The 23,614-nt window shown below is 43.4% G+C and overlaps 2 protein-coding genes across 2 annotated transcripts in view; one reads left to right on the top strand and one right to left on the bottom strand.

Annotated features, from left to right (window-relative positions):
• Nucleotides 1-22,637, top strand: part of LOC127173652 (NAD-dependent protein deacylase sirtuin-5, mitochondrial) — an 86,577-nt gene extending 63,940 nt beyond the window's left edge. The window contains exon 9 of the mRNA XM_051123569.1: nt 22,234-22,637. Within this exon, the coding sequence (XP_050979526.1) occupies nt 22,234-22,306 (73 nt within the window). The 3' untranslated portion in view covers nt 22,307-22,637. The remainder of the gene's footprint in view (nt 1-22,233) is intronic.
• Nucleotides 31-1,178, bottom strand: LOC127173804 (P2X purinoceptor 7). Its single transcript, XM_051123796.1, has 2 exons — nt 511-1,178; nt 31-324 (listed from the first exon to the last, which is right to left on the bottom strand). The coding sequence occupies exons 1-2, from the start codon at nt 939-941 to the stop codon at nt 141-143; spliced, it is 615 nt and encodes a 204-aa protein (XP_050979753.1). The 5' UTR covers nt 942-1,178; the 3' UTR covers nt 31-140.
• Nucleotides 22,638-23,614: the final 977 nt, after the last annotated feature.

Raw genomic sequence — 23,614 nt, 5'->3', positions numbered from 1 at the left:
TTGGAATAAAAACAAAACAAACAAAATGTGTTGACATTATATTGTTTTTATTTTAAATAAGTATGAACAATATTTATATAACCCTTTCACATTGCAATACAAACAGTATCAATAAAGTAACAAATTTTAGTAATTAGTAACTAGATGATCCTGGAAGCGTCTTCTGCCTCCTGGAATCCACTGTATACTCCACTGGTAGAAGGGTATTTTTTTCTTATTGCAGTAACCACACAGCTTGGCAGAACTTGTCTTTCCCCTGGTCCCAGTTTCTCTCCTTGAAGCACCCATTCGAGGAAAACCCGGTAGGCCACAAGTCTGCACTGTCTAGGGGGTATGGGAAAGTTGGTGGAGGGAGAGGCAAGGAAAGATGAATACACTTCGTTCATTTTCATTGGTATATCATACATATCATTATCATAATCAAATAACTTATCTGCCAATTCAAACTACAAATATAGTAACTATTGGATTGATCAAAAGCAATAAAACCCACGTGTGCAGAGTACTTACTCAGTAGATAAATGTCCATCTGGTCCCTCCGGCGTGGGTCTTCGTGCCCAGTTTAATTTTGGGACATGGAAAAAGGCTTCCAATACCCACAAGTCCAGAAGGGAAGAAAAGCCTTCCGCTAATGTCACGCAGCGTGCATCTTGACTGCGACGGTGCAAAAGGTCCCACTCTTTGCAACAAAAACACTCCATGTCGGTAGGCATTATCTCACAGCACCGGCAGGAACACCACCATCTCCCCGTGATACGAGGCTGTGTTGTGGCTCTGCTTGCAGCTGCTTCCTCCGCACGCTGTCTCTCAATCTCTCTCCTTTCACGGCGCTCACGCAGCTCTTCCTCCGTATATTCAGGCTCAAATAAATAAGGACGCCCATCAAACTCAAATGTTTCATCCTCGTCTTCATAAAACTCAGTAGCTTCATCGTCCGACATCCTTGCAATTGCCAACTGTCTGCACTAACTCCAGTCCAAAACAAACGCGAGGACTCACGTGACTTATCAGGTTGTAGTTTCGTTCCTGCTCGACACTCAACTTATCGTGACTACATTGAAGATGGCGGCGGCCCGTCATTTTCTTGCAGGTACTGTTTGTATAAGTCTTCTTGTAAATAAACTACCGGTGGTTATTCTGAGTTCTCAATGTCTCGTTTTAAATGCCAGGGCCCTTGGAAGTCTACCAATGAAGTGTGGAGCTACTTTGTGCCTCGTAAATGGTGTAAAACAGTGATTTATTTACATGGCTAGCCCGATGCCCCATTTACTCTCATCGACAACCTGTTGTTAGCATCGGCTAACTGACCCCAGATTTCGGACTGGAGTGGACAAGCCGAGATGAGATATGCAAGGTTAGTTCACACTCGGTATCATGATTCAATACACTTTAGGTCAATATCACACCGGACCTCTCCTTTAAGAAGAGGGATGGAGGCTTGCGACCCTGCATCGACTACCGACCCCTCAACGAAGTAACCATCAAATACCGATACCCACTCCCGCTCGTTCCTCCGGCCTTGGAACAACTACGGTCAGCCAGGTTCTACACTAAGCTGAACCTCCGCTCAGCTTACAACTTGATCCGCATCCAAGAGGGGGACGAGTGGAAGACGGCCTTCTCAACCACCTCAGGTCATTATGAGTACCGGGTAATGCCCTTCAGCCTGGCCAACTGTCCGTCCTACTTCCAGGCGTTTGTCAATGAGGTGTTCCGGGACATGCTGAACCGCTGTGTCATCGTATATATCGACGACATCCTCATCTTCTCCAACTCTTTTGCAGAACATGTACAACACGTCAGGGCGGTTCTCCAGCGTCTCATCCAACACAAGTTATACGCTAAGGAGGAGAAATGCCAATTTCACCAACAGAGCATCGCCTTCCTGGGTTACATCATCAGCCCTGAGGGTGTGGCCATGGATGATTCTAAGGTTAATGCTGTGCGTGACTGGCCCCGTCCCAAGACCCTCAAGGAACTCCAGCGGTTCTAGGGATTCTCAAATTTCTACCGCCGATTCATCCGTAATTTCAGCACGGTAGCTGCCCCGCTCACGTCAATGGTCAAGAGGGGCGATGTCCGCCTAGCCTGGTCACGCCTAGCCTGGTCACCCGACACCGTGCAGGCCTTCCACGAACTCCAACAGAGATTCACCACAGCACCAATCCTCCGGCATCCTGATCCCCAACTACCCTTTCTCGTAGAGGTAGATGCCTCCAGCACAGGAGTAGGAGCTGTGCTTTCACAACGACAAGGTCAGCCCCCCAAAACCTTCCTTTGTGCCTTCTTCTCCCATAAGCTCAGCCCGGCCGAGAGGAATTATGATGTGGGTAATCGGGAGCTGCTCGCTATCAAGCTCGCCCTAGAGGAGTGGAGGCACTGGCTAGAGGGTGATTTTCCAAGGGTTGCCGCTTCATCCCTCTCCCAAAGTTACCCACCGCCATGGAGACGGCCGAGGCACTATGCAACTCTGTATTCAGATTTTATGGCCTTCCGGAGGACATCGTTTCTGACCGCGGCCCCCAATTTACTTCACGCTTATGGTCCAGCTTCTTCCACCTCCTGGGCGTCAACGTCAGTCTCACGTCTGGATACCATCCGGAGGCCAACGGTCAAGTAGAGAGGCTGAACTAGGAGTTGACCCGCTTCCTACGCGCCTACTGTCAAGACCTTCATGAGGACTGGAGCCGTTATCTCCTCTGGGCCGAATACGCCCAGAATTCCATCCGTAAGCCCTCCACTAATCTGACTCCTTTCCAATGTGTTTTAGGCTTCCAACCCCCCCCTGTTCCCCTGGTCAGGGGAGCCCTCTGATTTACCCGCGGTCAACTCCTGGTTCCAACGAAGCGAGGAAACCTGGAACCGGGCCCGCTCCTTCCTACGATCCCGGGCAATGGGTCTGGCTCTCGACCCGGGATCTGCGCCTCCGCCTGCCCTGCAAGAAGCTTAGCTCCAGGTACGTGGGTCCATTTAAGATCATACGTCAGATTACACCAGTATCGTTTAGACTTGAGTTAACGGCTGAATACCGTATCTCACCCACATTCCATGTCTCTCTGTTAAAGCCCGCTGGTCGCCCGGGAGGGAGGGAGATCCTAGACGAGACCGCTCCGCAAGGACCTGCCCCGCGATCATCGTTGGCGAGAAAACTTACCGAGTCAACACGATCCTGGACTCCCGGCGCCGGAACGGTCGCCTACAGTACCTGGTCGACTGGGAGGACTATGGCCCCGAGGAGCGGTCCTGGGTGCCCGCAGAGGACATCTTGGATCCTTCCCTCACTGCTGACTTCCACTCAACTCACCCAGATCGGCCAGGTCCCCGTGGAAGGGGAAGGCCACGGCGTCGGTTGCCTCCTCGCGCCAGAAGGCGCTCGCGCGGGGGTGGTCGGTGGGGCTCTGTCACAAACGCGGTCTCTGTGGCTCCTCCTGTCAAAACTTCGCGAGAAGAACCCTCACCGGAGTTCTAACTACATTACCCATCATCCCGTGCTTGGGGCTCACCACTTCCGGTTCCGGGTCTCCCAGTTCACTTCCTTTCTGGCGGCCATTTTAGCGTGCCCCGCCGGCTCACCCTTCGCGAAGTTTTGTTTGGTTATGCCTTCAATCCTGAGCGTTTTCTTATCGGACTGCCTTTCTGTTGCCAACCGGACTGTTAACGTTGTGTGTGAACCTTTGCTGCCTGCCCTTTGTCGACCCCCGCTATTCTCACGGATTATAGTGTTTGATCGCTGCCGGCCCCGACCCTTTGCATGGACTATTACCTTCCCTCTGGACTTGCCTTCACCACACCAGTCTGCCGTTGTCGACTTACGCCTGTTTACTCTGCTTGATTTAATAAAACTGTTGCATATTGATCCTACGTCTCACGATTTGTCCATAACCGCGTCACAATAAGATCCAAGTGCGAGCTTTAATAACCAGATCGTAGTCAACAGGCAGGGTCAACATCCAACAAACAGTGTGACGAAGACAAAACAATAGCGTAATCCACAAAACAGGCACAGTCCAATAAACAGAGAGAGCAGTCCGAAAAGTAACAAATAAACAAGGCAAGGAACGATGGCAAAGCTAGACAGAACTATGGCGAGAAACAAAAAGCAAAACTATGATAATAAAACAAAACCGTGGCAATGACAAAACAGAGCAATGAAAACAGGGAAAAACGCTTGGTAGAGTCCGCAAGAGCGAAACAATACTTCGCAGTATCTGTTTGGTATAGGCCTCCTTTTATGGCCACCAAACAGGAAGTTACCAACGAGGCAGCAGAGGGAGCAGCAACAGTCAGTTCATGGGTAAGGGCTCCCTCTGCTGGCGTGGCATTATACCTACTTGATATCTTGCTTCTAGCGGGGAAAGAAGATGTTGTGATGCAGGCACATTAGCAGAACTCAGCGAACGCTGCGGGCATTGTGGGTAAAGTGTTTACATCAGGGGTGCTCAACCCTGGTCCTGGAGATCGACTTTCCTGCAGAGTTCAGCTCCAACCCTGACCAAACACACCTGAACCAGCTAATTAGGATATCAAGAAGCACTTGATAATTACAGACAGGTGTGTTTGATTAGGGTTGGAACTAAACTCTGCAGGAAAGTCGATCTCCAGGAACAGGGTTGGGCACCCCTGGTTTACATCATGATGTGTAGTTGTGAGGAGCAGTGCTTGCTCAGGTCGCTTCCGAGTCCATCAGCTTATATCAATCAACACGGCGAATTTACGTTCGAGTTCAAGAGCTCAGAGTCAATAGTATGTTCCTGCACAACCGGAGAAGCTGCACTTTCAGGACCACAGATCTAGGACCGCTTTTCTAGGACCCTATTTTTTTTGTAAAAGCGCCACCTACCGAATAGGATCACCAAAGATGGACGACATGGACTGCAATCAGAGTGTGAGAAACTTTTACGTTTTCCAATTGAGTTTTAATTTATAACGTTAAAACGATGCAAAGTTTACGTAGCCAAAGTGAGAATTGCTAAGAAATAATAACGAATTCCCACAAATTAATAATTTGTTGGCTAGTTTTATTGATTATTACAACGTTCTTAATTTGTGGGCATGATTTAATTAAACCTTGTTGACTTAATGACTATAATAAGTAAATCTAGCCAGCACATTCATTAAACTTAAAAAGATAATAACAGCATGTTGATGTGAGATGTGTCAGATTTACCTGTAGCTTACTGTATTAGTGTGAACATTTGTTTACTCATTGATTTGCCATGTTAGTGAAGTATAAAGTTATGCATTTGGGGGTAAGTTACTTTAATAATGTTCACATTTATTCATCATTACAAACTAACTCATAGTAAAGGTTCACTAAGGGCCTTAATTAGGAATAACATTAACAGTATCTTTTACTGCAAATTATTGTATCTTTATCTTAAATGTATCAATTTCCTTAAAATAACTGTTTTTGTACCATGGTCTGTATGAACTGCATGCTGGTGCCACTCATGTATGGGTCCATGTATAATGGCTTGCTGTTCAGTAGTGGTATACTAGTATGCTTTAATTATTTTTTCATAGGCCATCATATATGCCTTGGCTGTCCTACGGAATTTGTCCTTGCAGGAGGCTGAGCAGGTCTTCCTTTCTGGTCTGGATTAACATTACAGGTCAGAGTTGTATATGAATTATTTGTGCACATTGCCCAGTGCACCCTTTTGTTACTGATATTCCTGTTAACCCAACAGTGGTCGTTCTCTGATACCTATTTCAGTAAAATGGAAGATTTTAGTAGAAGGACTGACAGTAACATCTTCTTGTCACACTCACACACACACAAGGGGATGGAGGAGACGAGAGATGAGTGGCAATCCAATCCAATAATTTATTTACAAAAGTCTTATTTAAAAGACAAAGCATTAAACAGTAAAAGATGTTCTTAACTGAATGCTTAGGTAAGCTGTAGAAGTCCAAGAGTCCAGGAGAAGAGCCACGCCACATCAAATCAGCATAAATGGGAAGGAGAGTCAGATTCAGCATGTGAACGGTAGACCAGACAATGAGCAAGTGGCAGAGTGTCCTATTTATAGGGCGTGGCTCAACGAGGAACAGGTGATGCGAGTTAGAATTCGGGTGAGGCAGAACGGAGGGTGGTGCTACCGGAGGTGTGGCAGATGAAGGTGGCTGTGGTGAATGCCTGACACTACCCCCTCCTCCAGGGGCGGCTCCCGATGCCCTAACATGACGTCGAGGGTGACCTCGACCGCGAGGGGCTGGACGATCCGGATGGTCCCGATGAAAGTCTGATAGCAAGGTGGGGTCGAGTATGTCCTCACGAGAGACCCAAGATCGCTCCTCGGGTCCATACACCTCCCAGTCGACGAGATATTCCAACCGGCCCTCTCGACGCCGTGAGTCCAGGATCTCATGGACGGTGTATATGGAAGGTGGTTCAAGGATCTCCGGAGGAGGGGGTTCCACTTCAGCTCCCGGTTGTTCTGTGGCAGAGGGATAACAGGGTTTAAGCAAGGAAACGTGAAATGTGGGATGAATACGATACCTTGGCGGGAGCTGAAGTTGGAAAGTGACTTCGTTGATGCGTCTCAGGATCTTAAACGGACCAATGTAGCAGGGACTCAGCTTGTGACAGGGTTGACGTGGGCGGAGGTCCCGTGTCGACAACCAAACCTGGTCCTCAGGTTGGTATTCGGGAGCAGGTCTTCTTCGGATGTCGCCGAAGTGCTTGTGTTGTCGCACGGCCCGCTGTAGATGGTGATGAGCTGAGTCCCACACTCTCTCGCTCTCTCGAAACCAGTGGCCGACTGCTGGAACATTAGAGGGTTCCTCCGTCCAGGGAAACAGCGGAGGCTGGTACCCGAGTACGCACTGAAATGGTGTTAAGCCGGTGGTATCTTGGCGCAGTGAATTCTGTGCGTACTCGGCCCACGGGAGGAACCTGCTCCAGCAGTGTTGGTCTGTGTGACAGTATGCCCAGAGGTAACGTCCGAGCTCCTGGATCTTCCTCTCTGTCTGGCCGTTAGTCTGTGGGTGATATCCAGAAGACAGGTTAACAGAAACACCAAGTAATTTGAAGAAAGCTTTCCATACATGAGAGATGAATTGAGGTCCCCGGTCCGACACGATCTCCTCGGGCAAGCCGAAGTGGTGAAATAGGTGTTGAAACAGAATCTCTGCTATTTCCATCGCCGTGGGTAAACCCTTCAGGGGGAAAAACTTGCACATTTTAGAGAAACGATCCACCATGACCAGTATGCAAGTGTTACCTTCGGCTGCCAGGAGATCAGTCACAAAGTCTACTCCAATGTGGGACCAGGGCCTCTGTGGGATGGGTAGTGGAACCAGTTTGCCTGTAGGGAGCTGACGAGGAGAAGTAGACATGGCACAGACAGAGCAACTCTGGACGTACCTGATGGTATCCCGGCACATACTGGGCCACCAGTAACGAGATTGTAAGAGCGAGAGGGTCCGTTGGCTGCCAGGGTGTCCAGAGCCCGGAGACTGATGAGCTGTGTCCAGAAGGCCTTGACGTAGGGCGAGAGGAACGAAGATCTTGCCTTCTGGGCATTCCGGCGGAGCAGCTTCCTGGAGAGTGGCGCTGCGGATGTCCTCATCCATCTCCCAGATGATGGGGCTGACGATTAGGTTGGAGGGTACAATAGACTCAGGGTCGACGGAGTGATCAGTGGAATGTAGTCGTGATAAGGCGTCCGCTGAGATGTTCTTAGAGCCAGGTCTATAGGTGATTTTGAAGTTGAACCGTGTGAAAAACAAGGCCCATCTTGCTTGTCGGGGATTGAGTCTCTTGGCCTCCCGGATGTACTGAAGATTTTTATGGTCAGTAATGATAGTGAAGGGATGTTTAGAACCCTCCAACCAATGGCGCCACTCCTCCAGGGCAAGTTTGATGGCTAGGAGCTCTCTATTTCCCACGTCGTAATTCTGCTCCGCCGGTGACAGCTGTCGGGAGTAGAAGGCACAGGGATGGAGGAGTGGAGGATCACCGACCGCTTGAGACAGTACCGCACCTGCTCCCGTGGTGGATGCGTCGACCTCTACCTAGAGGTGCGGTACTGAAAATCTTCTTGAGATGGAGAAAGGCTTTGTGGGCAAAGGGGTTCCAGCAGACTGTTTTGGGTTTTCCCCTCAGGAGGGAGGTTAGCGGCGCAGTGATGGTACTATAGTCCTTAATGAATCTTCTGTAGAAGTTGGCAAATCCTAGGAAACGGAGTTCCTTGACAGTAAGTGGTTGAGGCCATTCCTGAATGACAGATACTTTTCCCTGATCCATCTGCACACCCTCGGCTGAAATGATGTAACCCAGAAAGTGTACTGATGGACGGTGGAACTCACATTTTTCCAACTTGAGACTGTGTTCACGGAGTTTGTGGAAGACCTGCTGGACATGGTGGCGATGTTCGGCCATGTTCCGGGAGTAGATCAAGATGTCGTTGATGTAGACAATCACAAACCGATGGAGGAACTCCCGGAACACCTCGTTCATAAACTTTTGGAAGACGGATGGGCTGATGGAGAGGCCGTACGGCATTACCCGGTATTCGTAGTGGCCGGTGGTTGTCACAAATGCCGTCTTCCACTCGTCTCCCGCACGGATACGAACAAGGTTATACGCACTCCGCAGGTCCAGCTTCATGAAGACTTGGGCTCCATGAAGCTCTTCGAGGGCGGCTGGGACCAGAGGGAGCGGATAGCGTTGTTGGATGATCTGGGAGTTGAGTTGTCGGTAATCAATGCATGGCTGTAACCCCCCATCCTTCTTGCCCACGAAGAAGAAGCTGGAAGCGGCCGGTGAAGTCAATGGCTGAATGAACCCTTGAGCAAGGGCCTCCGAGATGTATTCCCCCATCGCCTGGTGCTCCGGGATGGACAGAGGATATACTCGCCCCTTGGGGAGCTGGGCCCCGGCAGCAAATCGATGGCACAATCCCATGGCCGATGTGGTGGTAACAAGGTGGCTGCTTGTTTGCTGAACACATCCTGGAACGCCATGTACTCAGCTGGGACTTCAGGGACGGAGGCTTGATCCGGGCTTTCAATACGAGTAGAAGACAGGATGACAGGATCTGCAGACGAACGGGGTAAGTTGATCAGACAGAGTTGATTACAGTGGTAACTCCAGCGAAGGACGTCGCACGGGTCCCAGCTGAGTTCGGGATGGTGTTGTTGGAGCCATGGGCATCCCAGGATAATGCTGGCGGTGGAATCCTCCAGTACCAGAAATTTTATGTCCTCCTGGTGAAACAGTCCAACTTGTAAGGTGATGATAGGGGATGAGTACCGTATTTTCCCATGCCCCAGTGGTTTTCTTTGGATAGTTTTGACGGCAAAAACTTGATGATGGGGTCGACGAGCAAGTTGGAGTTGATTTAAACAGTCTTGGGAGATGAAGTTGCCTGAAGAACCAGAGTCTACCAGCGCAGAAACACATAGAGAAATATTAGAAGTATGCAGCGTTACAGGTAGCAAAGTGAGAGAGGAAATTTCCACCTCTGTGGAGAGGGTACTCACCACGGGGCGTGGAGGTCTGACGGGACACTGACGGAGGTGATGACCAGGTTGTCCACAATATAAACAGTCCATTATTAATTCTTTGGTTCCGTTCGGTGCGTGATAGACGTGTGGAGTCAATTTGCATGGGTTCTGGTACTGGAGTACAAACAAACACGCAAATGTCGCGGGCATGGCCATGGGAGATCCTGAGACTGATGGCGGCGCAGATGGCAGGCTTGTGCACAATTCAGAATTGAATTGAGAATGACTCCTAAATTCCAATTCAATTCTTGAATTTGAATTGAATTTGAATTGATGTCAAAAACAGGATCTAGAATTACAATTTGAATTTGAATTAAAGGAAGCAGAATTGCAATTCAATACAAATTCAAAGAAATTCATATACATAAGTGAAGTGTTTAACAAAGAAGCTTTACAATATATGTCAGATATGATTTCATTACATATTCTATAAATGATATTAGTTTGAACTACTTGTACAGATTTCATTAACAGGAAATGTTTTCCCCCCAGCAATGAATGTTAAAAGCTCTAGTCACAGAACACATAATTAAGTTTGATTTATTGGAATTGTAATTTTGTGGAACACAATGGAACGTGACTCCATATCCCAGAATGCTTTGCTTTAACCAAATATTTAAAATGGTTGCCAAACAAGAAATTTATTTCAAGAATTTGATCAATATCTATATGTTGGAACAAAATGTATGCAGGGTTGAGGAGTGACTAGTTATGTGTAATGAAATTATGCTATTAAATTACAAAATTAATGTAATTGTATGTGAGATTCAACACATTCTTTCTGTTGTATGACTGTGTGGAATGTCTTTGAATTGCCATAAATTTAATTCCACTTCCTGTCATTCCAACTCCAATTCAAATTCAACTTCCTGTGGGGCGGAGTCAATTCAATTCAAATTCCAACTCATGAATTGAATGGCGGCCAATTCTGAAATTCTGAATTGTGCACAAGCCTGGCAGATGGAGGTTGAAACGCTGCCTTCAAGGCATTCACCAACTCGGCGAAGGGGTTTGTGGCGGCGGGTGTTTCGGTGCTCATGTTGTATAGTTCTGTTTAGCAGTCTGGTCTTCTGTCACACACACACACAAGGGGATGGAGGAGATGAGAGATGAGTGGCAATCCAATCCAATAATTTATTTACAAAAGTCTTATTTAAAAGACAAAGCATTAAACAGTAAAAGATGTTCTTAACTGATGCTTAGGTAAGTTTTAGAAGTCCAAGAGTCCATGAGAAGAGCCACGCCACATCAAATCAGCATAAATGGGAAGGAGAGTCAGATTCAGCATGTGAACGGTAGACCAGACAATGGGCAAGTGGCAGAGTGTCCTATTTATAGGGCGTGGCTCAACGAGGAACAGGTGATGCGAGTTAGAATTCGGGTGAGGCAGAACGAGTGGGTGGTGCTACCGAAGGTGTGGCAGATGAAGGTGGCTGTGGTGAATGCCTGACACTTCTATAAATCCTATACTTATAATACATTAGAGCAGGGGTTAGGGAACGTTGATCCTGGAGGGCTGGTGTCCCTGCAGAGTTTAGCTCCAACCCTAATCAAACACACCTGAACAGACTAATCAAGGTCTTCAGGATACAGGTAGGTTTTTTTATTTTAGGCTTGAAGCTGAACTCTGCAGGGATGTGGCCTTCCAGGATCAACATTCCCTACCCCTGCATTAGGGTATTCTTAAGGCATTATAATGAAAGAATGAATAATGTGTTATAAGAAACCTTATAAAATGTTGCATTATCTTATAAATAATTATAAGAACAGTTTTAATGTATTATAATACTTTTTTGTGGTTAAGAGTATGATGATTTATAACACAATAAACACGCTGCATTGACTTAAGTTCAGTGGATTATAATGTATTATAGTCATATTGTATTATAGGTCTCATATCTCGCCATTGTTTAAGATCTGCACAATAACATATTACTTATTAATATGTTATACTAATATACTTATTAGTGTTTTTACTAAAAATAACAAATACAAAGTCTTCATAAAAACATTCCAATAGTCTATAATTGTAATGAGGACTCGTGAGAAGCGTGATAGATCCAGATGCAAGCTTTAATGAATACAACGTGGTCAAGACAGGGTCGATCTCCAAACGAACAGTAACACATGGGCAAAGACAAAAGCAAAATCCAAAAATAACCAGGCAGAGGGTCAAAGTCCAAGTGAGCAGTCCAAGTAAGCAAAATAAACAAGGCTATGAAACTAGGCAAAACTATGGCAATGAAACAGAACTAAACAATGGCAAAAACAAGGCAAAACTATGACACAAAACAAAACTGAGGAAAAATAACAAAAACCAGGCAATGAAATAGGAAAAACGATTAGTAGAGTCCACACAGCAAAACAATACTTTGCAGGGGTTGTTTGGCATGGTCTGCCTTTTATGGCTGCCAAACAGAAAGTCACTGTAGAAGCAGCAGAGGGAGCAGTAACAGACAGTCTATGGTTGAGGGCTCCCTCTGCTGGCGTGGCGTTACAATAATGTGGTCTTATTAATTATGAGTGGTCAGTGTCTGATTTAAGTGAAGTAACTTTGCTGTACTTAAAGAAGACAAAGAATACTTATAAATTAATGATAATAATAATAATAATAATAATATTTTTTTCTCAAACAGCAATAAGATCAGGTATCAGATCATATGAACGTGTGCACATTTGGTTTGAACTATTTTTATTGTAATATCAGTTTGATTATTTTTATGGTACCCTTTACGCAACTGTTGATAGTAACTCTGCTAGCAGTCACTGGAGTATTAGTAGACTGTCTGCTTAATATCTGGTAGCAATTTATTTTGATGGTTCCCCAACAGACATTCTACTGACTGTAAGCAAGTGCATCAACTTATGCTACTAACCCCAACCAAGTCTACTGATACTCTGAGAGTTAGTTGACATGTAGTTGCAAAGTTGCTTATAAAGGGGACCATCAAAATAAAATGTAATCTAATATCAAAAAACTAGCTCACAGCATAATTAACATTAACCTCACAGGAAACTCTTCTAACCACTCACAAAATGTAGTAAGATACTGCCCAGATCTTAAATAATGTCAAGATATGAGATAATCCATTATAAATTAAGTGGATTTATTATGGTATTAATTGTGTATTATACATAATCATACACTTAAAAGTTATAACCACAAATGCCTAAGTATTATAATGTATTATAATTGTTGTTATGATTACTTATGAGATGATAAAACATATTATAAGGTTTTTTATAATGCTTTATGCATTAATTATAATTCCTTAAGAATACCCTTATAATGTATTCTAAATACAGGCTTCATAGAAAGTGTTACTGGATTGACAAACAATTGAGGAAATATGGGAGAACAATCAGTTGGTGGGTTTTGCTCTTACATACTTAAATTTGGAGTTTAGAGTTTGGATTTAGATGTCAGTAACAATTATTCTGTTTGGTTCTCTCTCTTCACAACCCCAACAGTGCTAAAGTGTTAAATATATAAAATATATTACAGAGTTAAACATGTTAAAGCAAATGTTTCTTATTTTATTCGCCCTCCCTAACTCTCTCTCTCAGGAGTTGAAGCCTACAGCCTTTCTGTCCATGCAGCAACTGATGGAAAAAGGAGTATTTTTTAATTATGATGTTGTATTATGTGTTATTGCAAAAATGAGTATATATATATATAAATATACATTCTTGAATCATTCTTGAGTCTCGTGTCTTGCCTGTCTACTAACTTTTAAATATTTGGCTTTAATTTAATGACTGCAAATGCTGATTTCATGTGATTCCATCTTTATTATACCTGATAATGAACTAAATGGTTAAACTTAAGAGGGTTAATCAATATACAGTATATTTCAAGAAACTAAGACTTAAGATGCTCCACTCTTTCAGTTGTTTATTGAAATATTTTTTTCCTTTATATTTTAAGCGTAAATTAATTTGTTTTAATTTTAAATTGTGACTCAAAAGCAGGTATTACACACTTTGTAATCAACATATCACAATGGAAATAAAAAAATGTTCCTGAGATTCAATATCTTTGACAACATGTACAAACAGTACTACAAACTAAACCACTAGGGTCCTAGAAATGCGGTCCTGAAAAGGCAGCCTCCACTATATCATCCAATTCGGTAGGTGGCACTGTTACAAAAAAATAGGGTCCTAGAAATGCGGTCCTAGATCTGCGGTCCTAAAACCAAGTAGGGATAACTGCAGGCTGGAGCAATGGGCGTCCCGAAAGGTATGGGCGTGCCTAAAGGTAAGGGGAGTGTCAAAAGGTTTCTCATTGGTCAAAGGAGCTTCTGCGTTGGCCAATCAGCGGTAACCATACTTTTATGAAACATGGCGGCGGTAATGCGTATAACTGCGATAGCTTGTTAAGAAGTCGTCATAATATATTATTTTCTTTCGCACTGTATTTTTCAATTTTAGTATTAATTTAACTGTTGTTGACAGACACGTTACTGTGAGACAAAGCAACGACTGTATTTACATCAAAGCTTGTATCGATGTTCATTTTGTTTTTAAAAGATGTTCATTTTGTTTTTGTCATCATGATACGTACATCAAACATGGTTTGCTTTATGTTTATTTTACTATTTGTAATTGTGTCTGTTCTGCTGTTATAGATTTTTTTTATTGACAATGTGACAAATTCAAAAACATGACAGAAAACATAACAGAAAATATAGAGGCAAACAACAAACATAACTACAACAAAAATAAATATATAAAAACAAAGAGAAATGTATGAATACATATAGAATGTGTAGTGCAAACATTTTGCACAGCCTTTCTATATATGAGAGAGGAGTATGTAAAAAATAGTAATAAAAATAATATTAAAATACATTTGTAATATATACTGTTTCTGCTAATAATATTATCCAGTTGTAACATGTTTTGTAGATACATTTCTTACAAAATATACATTGTGCACAATTTTACTGTTGTTTGTATTATATTTTTATGACAGGTTGATGTTTCTGCAAAAGACTGCATTCTATTTCCATCATGGAGCAAGTCCCACTGGATGGTTTGTGTAAGTCATAATTAAAACATTTTTGATAATTCAGTGTGTTTTTTTTTTTTTTTTTTTTTTTTGCTGTACAAAAAATGCAGATGGCAGGTACAGTCAAGTGTACAGGTCTTTTACATATAAGTTCAGTAGTTATGTTCAGAAATACCAGTTGAACAGTTCTTTTTCAGATGTTCTCAACTGCTGTGTGGTGGTTCTGTTCTAAATCATTCAGTGTTTTTCTTTTTTTATTTATTTTTTTGTGTCTTGGTGGTTCTTATAGGAATGATTGTCATGCTGTCGTGGTGTGCGAGGAACGAGGAGCATACGAGAGAGTCCAATGCACACACTTTATTTAATGAATCCACATAGGAGGCAGGAACAGGCAGAAACGGCGGGGAAATCCAAACAAAACTAAACATAAACGAACAGCAAGGGGAGACAATACAATCACTGACAAACTTGAACGGCACAACCAAACCTTAAATACACAGAACAACCAATGACAGGTGTGAAATTAGACAATGACGTAACTAACTAGGACAGGAACAGGAAGACCAAATATGGGCAAACACTGGGAAAACAATACACAAAACAGTCCAAAGGGTACATTACACAACAGTGACTTGACTTGGGACGCTATGGTCCGCTGTGGCTTGACCTGGTTCATAGAGATCGGCTGTGACTTGACCTGGTTCGTGGAGACGAGCTGAGGCTTGACTTGGCTCATGGTGACTAGTTGTGGCTTGACCTGACCTGTGAGGATCAGTAGTGACCTGACTTGACTCATGGAGATCAGTGGTGACTTTGCTTGACTCAGGAACCACGGCTGTGACTTTGCTTGACTTGGGTGATACGGCTGTAGCTTTACTTGACACAGGAACAACAGCGGTAACATGACTGGAATTAGGAAGAGCGGCTCTGACTACACTTGACACAGGAAACACAGCTTTAACCTGACTAGCCTGAGGAAGAGCAGCTCTGACTTGACTTGATGCAGGGAATACAGCTCCAACTTGACTTGACACTGGAACAGCAGCTGTAGCTTGACTTGACACTGGAACAGCAGCTGTAGCTTGACTTGACACTGAAACAGCAGCTGTAGCTCGACTTGATTCTGGAACAACAGCCGTAGCTTGACTTGTCACTGGGACAGCAGCGGTAGCTTGACTTGACTCGAGAAACACAGCTGCGACCAGACTGGACTCAGAAACTTGACTTGGCTCAGGACACGCAGCCACAACTTGACTCGGCTGAGAAGACGCAGCTGCAACTTGACTTGACTCAGGCAACGCAGCTGCAACCTGACTGAACTCGGAAACTTGACTCGACTCAGGAAACGCAGCTGCAACTTGACTTGACTCGGGAGATGCAGCCGTTACTTGACTTGACCTAGAAGACGCAGCCGCAACTTGACTTGGCTCAGGACAAGCAGCCGCAACTTGACTCGGCTCAGAAGACGCAGCTGCAACTTGACTTGGCTCAGGGGATGCAGCTGCAACTTGACTAGCCTCAGGGAATGCAGCTATAACTTGACTAGACTCAGGAGACGCAGCCGCAACTTGACTTGACCCGGAAGACGCAGCTGTCACAGGATTTGACTCGGGAGACGCAGCTGCAACTTGACTTGGTTTAGGAGACGCAGCTGCAACTTGATTTCACTCAGGAGATGCAGCTGCAACTTGACTTGACTCAGGAGATGCAGCTGCAACTTGACTTGACTCAGGAGATGCAGCTGCAACTTGACTAGCCTCAGGGAACGCAGCTATAACTTGACTAGACTCAGGAGACGCAGCCGCAACTTGACTTGACCCGGAAGACGCAGCTGTCACAGGATTTGACTCGGGAGACGCAGCTGCAACTTGACTTGGTTTAGGAGACGCAGCTGCAACTTGATTTCACTCAGGAGATGCAGCTGCAACTTGACTTGACTCAGGAGATGCAGCTGCAACTTGACTTGACTTGGAAGACGCAGCTGTCACAGGATTTGACTCGGGAGACGCAGCTGTCACTTGACTTGACTCGGGAAACGCAGCTGCGACCAGACTGGACTCGGAAACTTGACTTGGCTCAGGAAACGCAGCTGCAACTTGACTTGACTCGGGAGATGCAGCTGTCACTTGACTTGACCTAGAAGACGCAGCCGCAACTTGACTTGACTCAGAGAATGCAGCTGTAACTTGACTCGGCTCAGAAGACGCAGCTGCAACTTGACTTGGCTCAGGACACGCAGCTGCAACTTGACTCGGCTCAGAAGACGCAGCTGCAACTTGACTTAACTCGGGAGATGCAGCCGTCACTTGACTTGACTCAGAGAACACAGCTGTAACTTGACTAAACTCTGGAGACGCAGCTGCAACTTGACTTGGCTCAGGACACGCTGCCGCAACTTGACTCGGCTCAGAAGACGCAGCTGCAACTTGATTTGGCTCAGGGGACGCACCTGGAACTTGACTTGACTCAGGAGATGCAGCTGCAACTTGACTAGCCTCAGGGAACGCAGCTATAACTTGACTAGACTCAGGAGACGCAGCCGCAACTTGACTTGACTCGGAAGACGCAGCTGTCACAGGATTTGACTCGGGAGATGCAGCTGCAACTTGACTTGGTTCAGGAGACGCAGCTGCAACTTGACTTGACTCAGGAGACGCAGCTGCAACTTGACTTGACTCAGGAGATGCAGCTGCAACTTGACTTGACTCGGAAGACGCAGCTGTCACAGGATTCGGCTCAGAAGACGCAGCTGTCACTTGACTTGACTCGGAAATGCAGCTGCGACCAGACTGGACTCGGAAACTTGACTTGGCTCAGGAAACGCAGCTGCAACTTGACTTGACTCGGGAGATGCAGCTGTCACTTGACTTGACCTAGAAGACGCAGCCGCAACTTGACTTGACTCAGAGAACGCAGCTGTAACTTGACTAGACTCTGGAGACGCAGCCGCAACTTGACTTGGCTCAGGACACGCAGCCGCAACTTGACTCGGCTCAGAAGACGCAGCTGCAACTTGACTTGGCTCAGGGGATGCACCTGGAACTTGACTTGACTTGGAAAGCGCAGCTGCAACTTAACTTGACTCCATATACGCAGCTGCAACTTGACCTAATTCAGGAACCGCTGCCGTAACTACGCCCTTATGGCGCCTTCTCTTTGCTGCCTTCTTGCGAGCCTCTGCGTCCATGCTGCTTTGTGGTCGGTGATTTCTGTCACACTGTCGTGGTGTGCGAGGAATGAGGAGCATACGAGAGAGTCCAATGCACACACTTTATTTAATGAATCCACATAGGAGGCAGGAACAGACAGAAATGGCGGGGAAATCCAAACAAAACTAAACATAAACGAACAGCAAGGGGAGACAATACAATCACAGACAAACTTAGTAGTAGGTGGAGGGAGTGAATGTACAGTGCTCTCTTCCACCTTCAATACCACGACTGAGGTGAGACCCTTGAGCACTGAACCCCCAACTGCTTCCAGGGCACTGCGGCAAAAAAAAAAAAAACACCTGCCCACTGCTCCGGGTGTGTGTTCACTACTCACTGCTGTATCTGTGCGCACTTGGATGGGTTAAATGCAGAGCACAAATTCCGAGTATGGATCTCCATACTTGGCCACACGTTACGTCTTTGGCTTTTCTTTCCTTAAAGACACATTAAAATACAGTAGCATAGTAGGCCTAACTATTCAGCTACAGCTCTGCACAGTTAAAAAATGAGGCTGTTTTTTTTTCCTAATAAGAATATTTATTGTTGTCAGCCACTTTAACATTGTAAATATACAGTTTGACCATTAACACTGCACTGTGCTTACCAACAGGTAAATAAACTTAAATAAGGATTAAAGGTTTTGTTGTAAATTCTAATGTAAAATGGTTATGTCATCTATCATTTTATGGTCTAGGTTCACAGACAGGGCTTAGACTAAACCAGGATTAGGCCATAGTTCAATTAGGACATTTAAGTGATTTTTTTTTTTTATAACGTGCCTTAGAGAAAAAACACATTACTGGTGTGCATCTTGAGACAAAACAAAGGCACTGATATATTTTTAAATCAGTCAGTGCAAATTTCTTTCAGTTGAAGCAGCTCAGACTTACATTTTAGCTTTAAGGTTTCAGGCTTAAGCCTTGTCTGTGAAACCAGGGGTATATGTTTTTTTCTTTGATCCAGCTACCATCAGACCTGCTAAAACAGATTCATCTGGATGTTGTGTATGAAGAAGGATACTGGATACTGTGGCATCAGAAAAAAGGGGGTTTTCACAGCGTTTTATTCTGACAGAGTGTTTGATGGCTTCTGTTCTATGGACTGCTACTACAGCATGGATGAATAAATTGATGTATTAATGAATTTGGGTGTGATTATTTATTTATTTATTTAGTGTAGACCAAAAAAAAAAAAAAAAAAAAAAAAAAAATTGTGAAAAAAAAATTGTGTAGACAAGCTAAAACTGAATAAATGTTTTATTAGCTAAAATTGTCTGTTTGCCAAATTGGTTAATGCAACTTAACAGACGGTTATTAAACAGTACTTATTCTACTGGCTCTTCTGATTCTTCTTCTACTTCTTATTATTATTATTGTGTTATATCAACCATATATGTTTGTCCTTATCAGGCAAAACATTTTTAGTTTCCATGCACTTTTAGCAAAAGTACAGAAAAACTGTAAAGCATGGTTCATAACAGTAGAAATTACTGATTCTATAAAATTTTTTCTATCCTGTGTAATCAATACAATGGTAATATATCACTAAAAGATATTTCGAACTTATGAACAGCTTGTGAGTTCCCATATACATAAAATAATAGTTATAATTCGTTTTTGATTAATTATTTTGATTATGGATGCACTATAAGACCTTTGCAAAGACGCGGTGGTGAAGACGTCAGTAACCTGCGGCTATTCAGAATGAAATTCCGAAGGTACATTCAAAAGTAATATTTTTTAATATCATGATCACTATTTTTACAGTGAAAGAATGGGATTTGGGTTTATAGAATTGTATTGGATTTATTACTTAAACAGATTAAAGGGGTTAATAGCGTTTAAGATAACAGCCTGCCTTTATATTAAACAAGAAACTCGCAACCAATTGTAAAGACCTTTCGGCACACCCATTACTTTTTGGCACGCCCCTACCTTTCGGCACGCCCACTGCTCCAGGCTGCAGATACCCCCGTCTCCCTAAAACTGCAGCCTCTCCGGTTGTGCAGGCATACCCTTCTCGGCGCAGTAGCTCTCCACCGACTGCGCTGACCAAAAGCATGACGGGAAACGCCTGGATGACGACACACTCTTGACTGCACTGATTTCACTCCTCCCCTTACTGCAGCCGCCTACTCTCACCTACATTTCAGGCGAGGCAAGGCGCATCTCAAACGAGCCTATTTAAATGCAATATTTATCAAATACAGACTTTTCAAAAGCATTTTCATGAGCAACAGAAACACGTTTCATATACTGCTTAATACAGCGCTGTCTGAACAACAATAATGATAAACATAAACATATACTGTATAAATACTAATAAAGTGGGGTTATATATGGTTTTATCACTGTTTTATGATAGATCTGACTCAATATAACATTGCGACTACAGTAAATACACTTTTATTGTTCTAAAAACACAGATTTGTCAGCATTATCAGACTTTTAGGATGTTAGAATAAACCCAAAACACACGTGATCGTTGTCATGCGGTGAATCTGGCCAATCGTGAAACAGTCATGTGGTCATCAGAGCTCCTGCAGCCGCTCTGAAGAAACTGCACCAGCTGAGTCAGTCGCGGTACTTTGATGCCACACGTGACAGTCACAAGGCGTCTGCGCCGCCTCAAGTCGGACAAAATAGGTGTGTTCGACTTAACGCAGCGCTGCGCAGCTCGATCAAATTCTGACTTGAAGCAGTGCATGCCGATTAGAAATTTTGTCCGACTTGAGGCGGCGCCGACGCCTCGTGACTGTCACATGTGGCATCAAAGTACCGTGATAGCGATTCAAGAGCAGCGACTGACTCAGCCGGTGCAGTTTCTCCAGAGCAGCTGCAGGAGCTCTGATGACCACATGGCTGTTTCACGATTGGCCAGATTCACCGCATGACAACGATCACGTGTGTTTTGGGTTTATTCTAACATCCTCCAGTCCGATAATGCTGACAAATGTTTTTAGAACAATAAAAGTGTTTTTACTGTGGTCACAATGTTATATTGAGTCAGATTTATCATAAAACACTGATAAAAGCATATATAACCCCACTTTAGTATTTAAACAGTACATGTTTATGTTGATCATTATTCTTGTTCAGATGGCGCTGTATTAAACAGTATATGAAACGTGTTCCTGTTGCTCATGAAAACGCTTTTGAAAAGTCTGTGTATTTGATAAATATTGCATTTAATTCACTTCATCTGTGATAGAGCACGCAAACACCGCGAGAGCTTCACTAACGAGAGCAGAAAGTGTCCGACTTGACGCCTCCATTTTCAACTCCGCCCCCGACTGCTCTCGGCTACTCTCGTTGATCACCGTCTGTAGCCGTAGATGAAGTCGAACACACCTAATTTCTAACCGGCATGCACTGCTTCAAGTCAGAATTTGATCGAGCTGCGCAGCGCTGCGTTAAGTCGAACACACCTATTCCTATAGGTAGATGTGATCAGCTGATGCGAGCTTGACTCACGTAATCTGCCAGAACTAAGGCTATATGCTTAATTTCACCTCAAAAATGAAAATTCTTTGTTCTAAATCTGTATGAGTTTCTTTCTCATACTTAAAAGAGGATGTTTTGAAGAATGTGAGTAACAGTTGATTGTAGCCTTTTATGTCTATAGTATGGAAAAACATGCCATGGAAGTGGATGGCTACCATCAACTGTGTGGTTACAAACATTCTTCAAAACATCTTCTTTTGTGTTCAGCAGAAGAATAAAACTCAAGATTGAAGCAATTTGTGGGTGAGTAAATGATGCCAGAATTTTTATTTTTGGGTGAACACTTTTAAAAAGTTGACTTTTATTAAATCTATAAATCATTTACTTTAAGTCATTGTTTTATTCATCTTTTATTGTGTTAATATATTTTAGTTCATATAATATTTATATTTTTATATAATATTAAAAAACACTGAAGTTCTGATAATTGCATTTAATTTAAATGTAAACTATAATATATTTTAATTTGATTGCAAATAACATGCAGTTACGTGTCTGAAAACATTTCATTCAGTTCACACTTGTATATGCTTTTAAAGTGTTATTTCCATAATAGCACTATGTTTAAAAGCATGTACACACACACACACACACACACACACACACACACACACACGTTTGTCTTTGTGAATTGTGGGGACTTTCCATAGACTTCTATAGATTTTATACTGACCAAACGATATTGTCTATCCCCTAACCCAACCCTAACCCTAACCCTAGCCCTCACAGAAAACATGTTTGCATCATTACACTTTCAGATAAACATCATTTACTATTTTTAATCATTTTTTAACATTGTGGGGATTGCAGGCCGGTCCCCACAATGTCAAAAATTTTAGGTTTTAAAAAAACAAGTACACACGCACACACACACACAGGTGTAATACTCAGACTGCTGGATGTGTTGTGTTGTGGTGTTGTGGTGTGTTTGCTGTAGTGAATCAGTGCTGTGTGGATGTGATGTTCATTCTGTCTGGTCTGTCTGGTCCAGGTTTCATTTCCCGGGCCGCTGTGCAGTGACTCTTCCTGCGGCTCTGGCACGACACGAGTCTGAAATCATCTGATGCTCAGAGCCGCACTGGATCAGCTGGAGCTCAACCTGAATGAGAACAGCACATACAATAATAGAACAGATTCATTCCTCTGCTTTTGAAATATCAACTACTGTATATAAACTGGAAATGGGCCAAAGTATAATCGCACAGACGCTGATGTTGCTGGAGTGAATGTTAGTGCTGTTGACAGTTTTCCATGTGCCTTAACTTTCTCAAAGAGTTTGATAAATCAGTGTCAGTGTTCCTCATGTAGAGGAGCTGTACTGGATGCGTTTCTTCAGTTCATCTGCTTGATTAATGTGTGATAAAGCAACATAATATTCCATTTTACATAGAGAAGTGTCTGTGGTGTGTTTGTGTGTGTGGTGTGTGTGGATGTAGTGCTTTACTCTGAAGGGCCACTAGAGGGATGACAGCGTTTGTCTTCATTTCATTCCAGCATTAAATACCAATGAATAAAAGTGTTTTTCACTGAATGTGTCTGGATTCATGATGTTCAGTCAGTGTTGTATCTGTGGCTGCAACAGGGGCGGATCTATAAAACAATTTTTAGGGTGGCAAAGGGGTGGCATGGGGTCTATGAGGGGTGGCAACACCAAGGCAGGCCCCATGCATAGTTTTAGGGGATTTATAGTCTGAGATACACAGCTGTGTTCACAAATATTGCATTACCATTAGGTAATCATCTATACTGTTTAAAATGAAAAATAAATAACATTTCAATATCCATCATGGAACCAAGCCAATACACAACATATAAAGCTTCAACAGGTTATAAATATTTCTGAGCTTGTATCACTAAAGAAGACATGAAGTTCTATTAAAATTACATAGGCTACTTAGATGGTATAAATCACGTTTTAGTGCAAGTTTAAGAGCAACAAAAACATTTGAATATCCTAACATTAGAAAGAAATACAATAATATGAGAGATCAACAACACTATAACAAAAACAGATACAGATGTATTAATCAGCAATTTTTTCTTTTTCAAAAAAGATTTTTCATTTTACTACTGTAAAGTAATCTTGCAGTAGATAATAATCACTAGAAAAGTTCAAATAACAAAGAATTGTATATGAACTTGGTATGCCACAATACCACAATACAGTTCAGAGAAAAAAATAAAATAAAAATAATAATAATGCGCAATTTTCTGCACATATGGCCAAATTTCATTACAGTATACAGTACTATGGTAGTTTCTTGATCTTCTGACACAATACTATATCTCTAGGCAGTCATTTCTCAGTTCTGCAAAAACGCAGTACACATACTGTAAAAAAAATGGTTACAGATCTTTTTTTTTTTTTTTTC

The sequence above is a fragment of the Labeo rohita genome, chromosome 2, assembly GCF_022985175.1.
Source record: "Labeo rohita strain BAU-BD-2019 chromosome 2, IGBB_LRoh.1.0, whole genome shotgun sequence".
NCBI lineage: Eukaryota > Metazoa > Chordata > Actinopteri > Cypriniformes > Cyprinidae > Labeo > Labeo rohita.
Note: the sequence above shows the minus strand (reverse complement) of the source record. Positions and strands in the feature narration are given on the sequence as shown.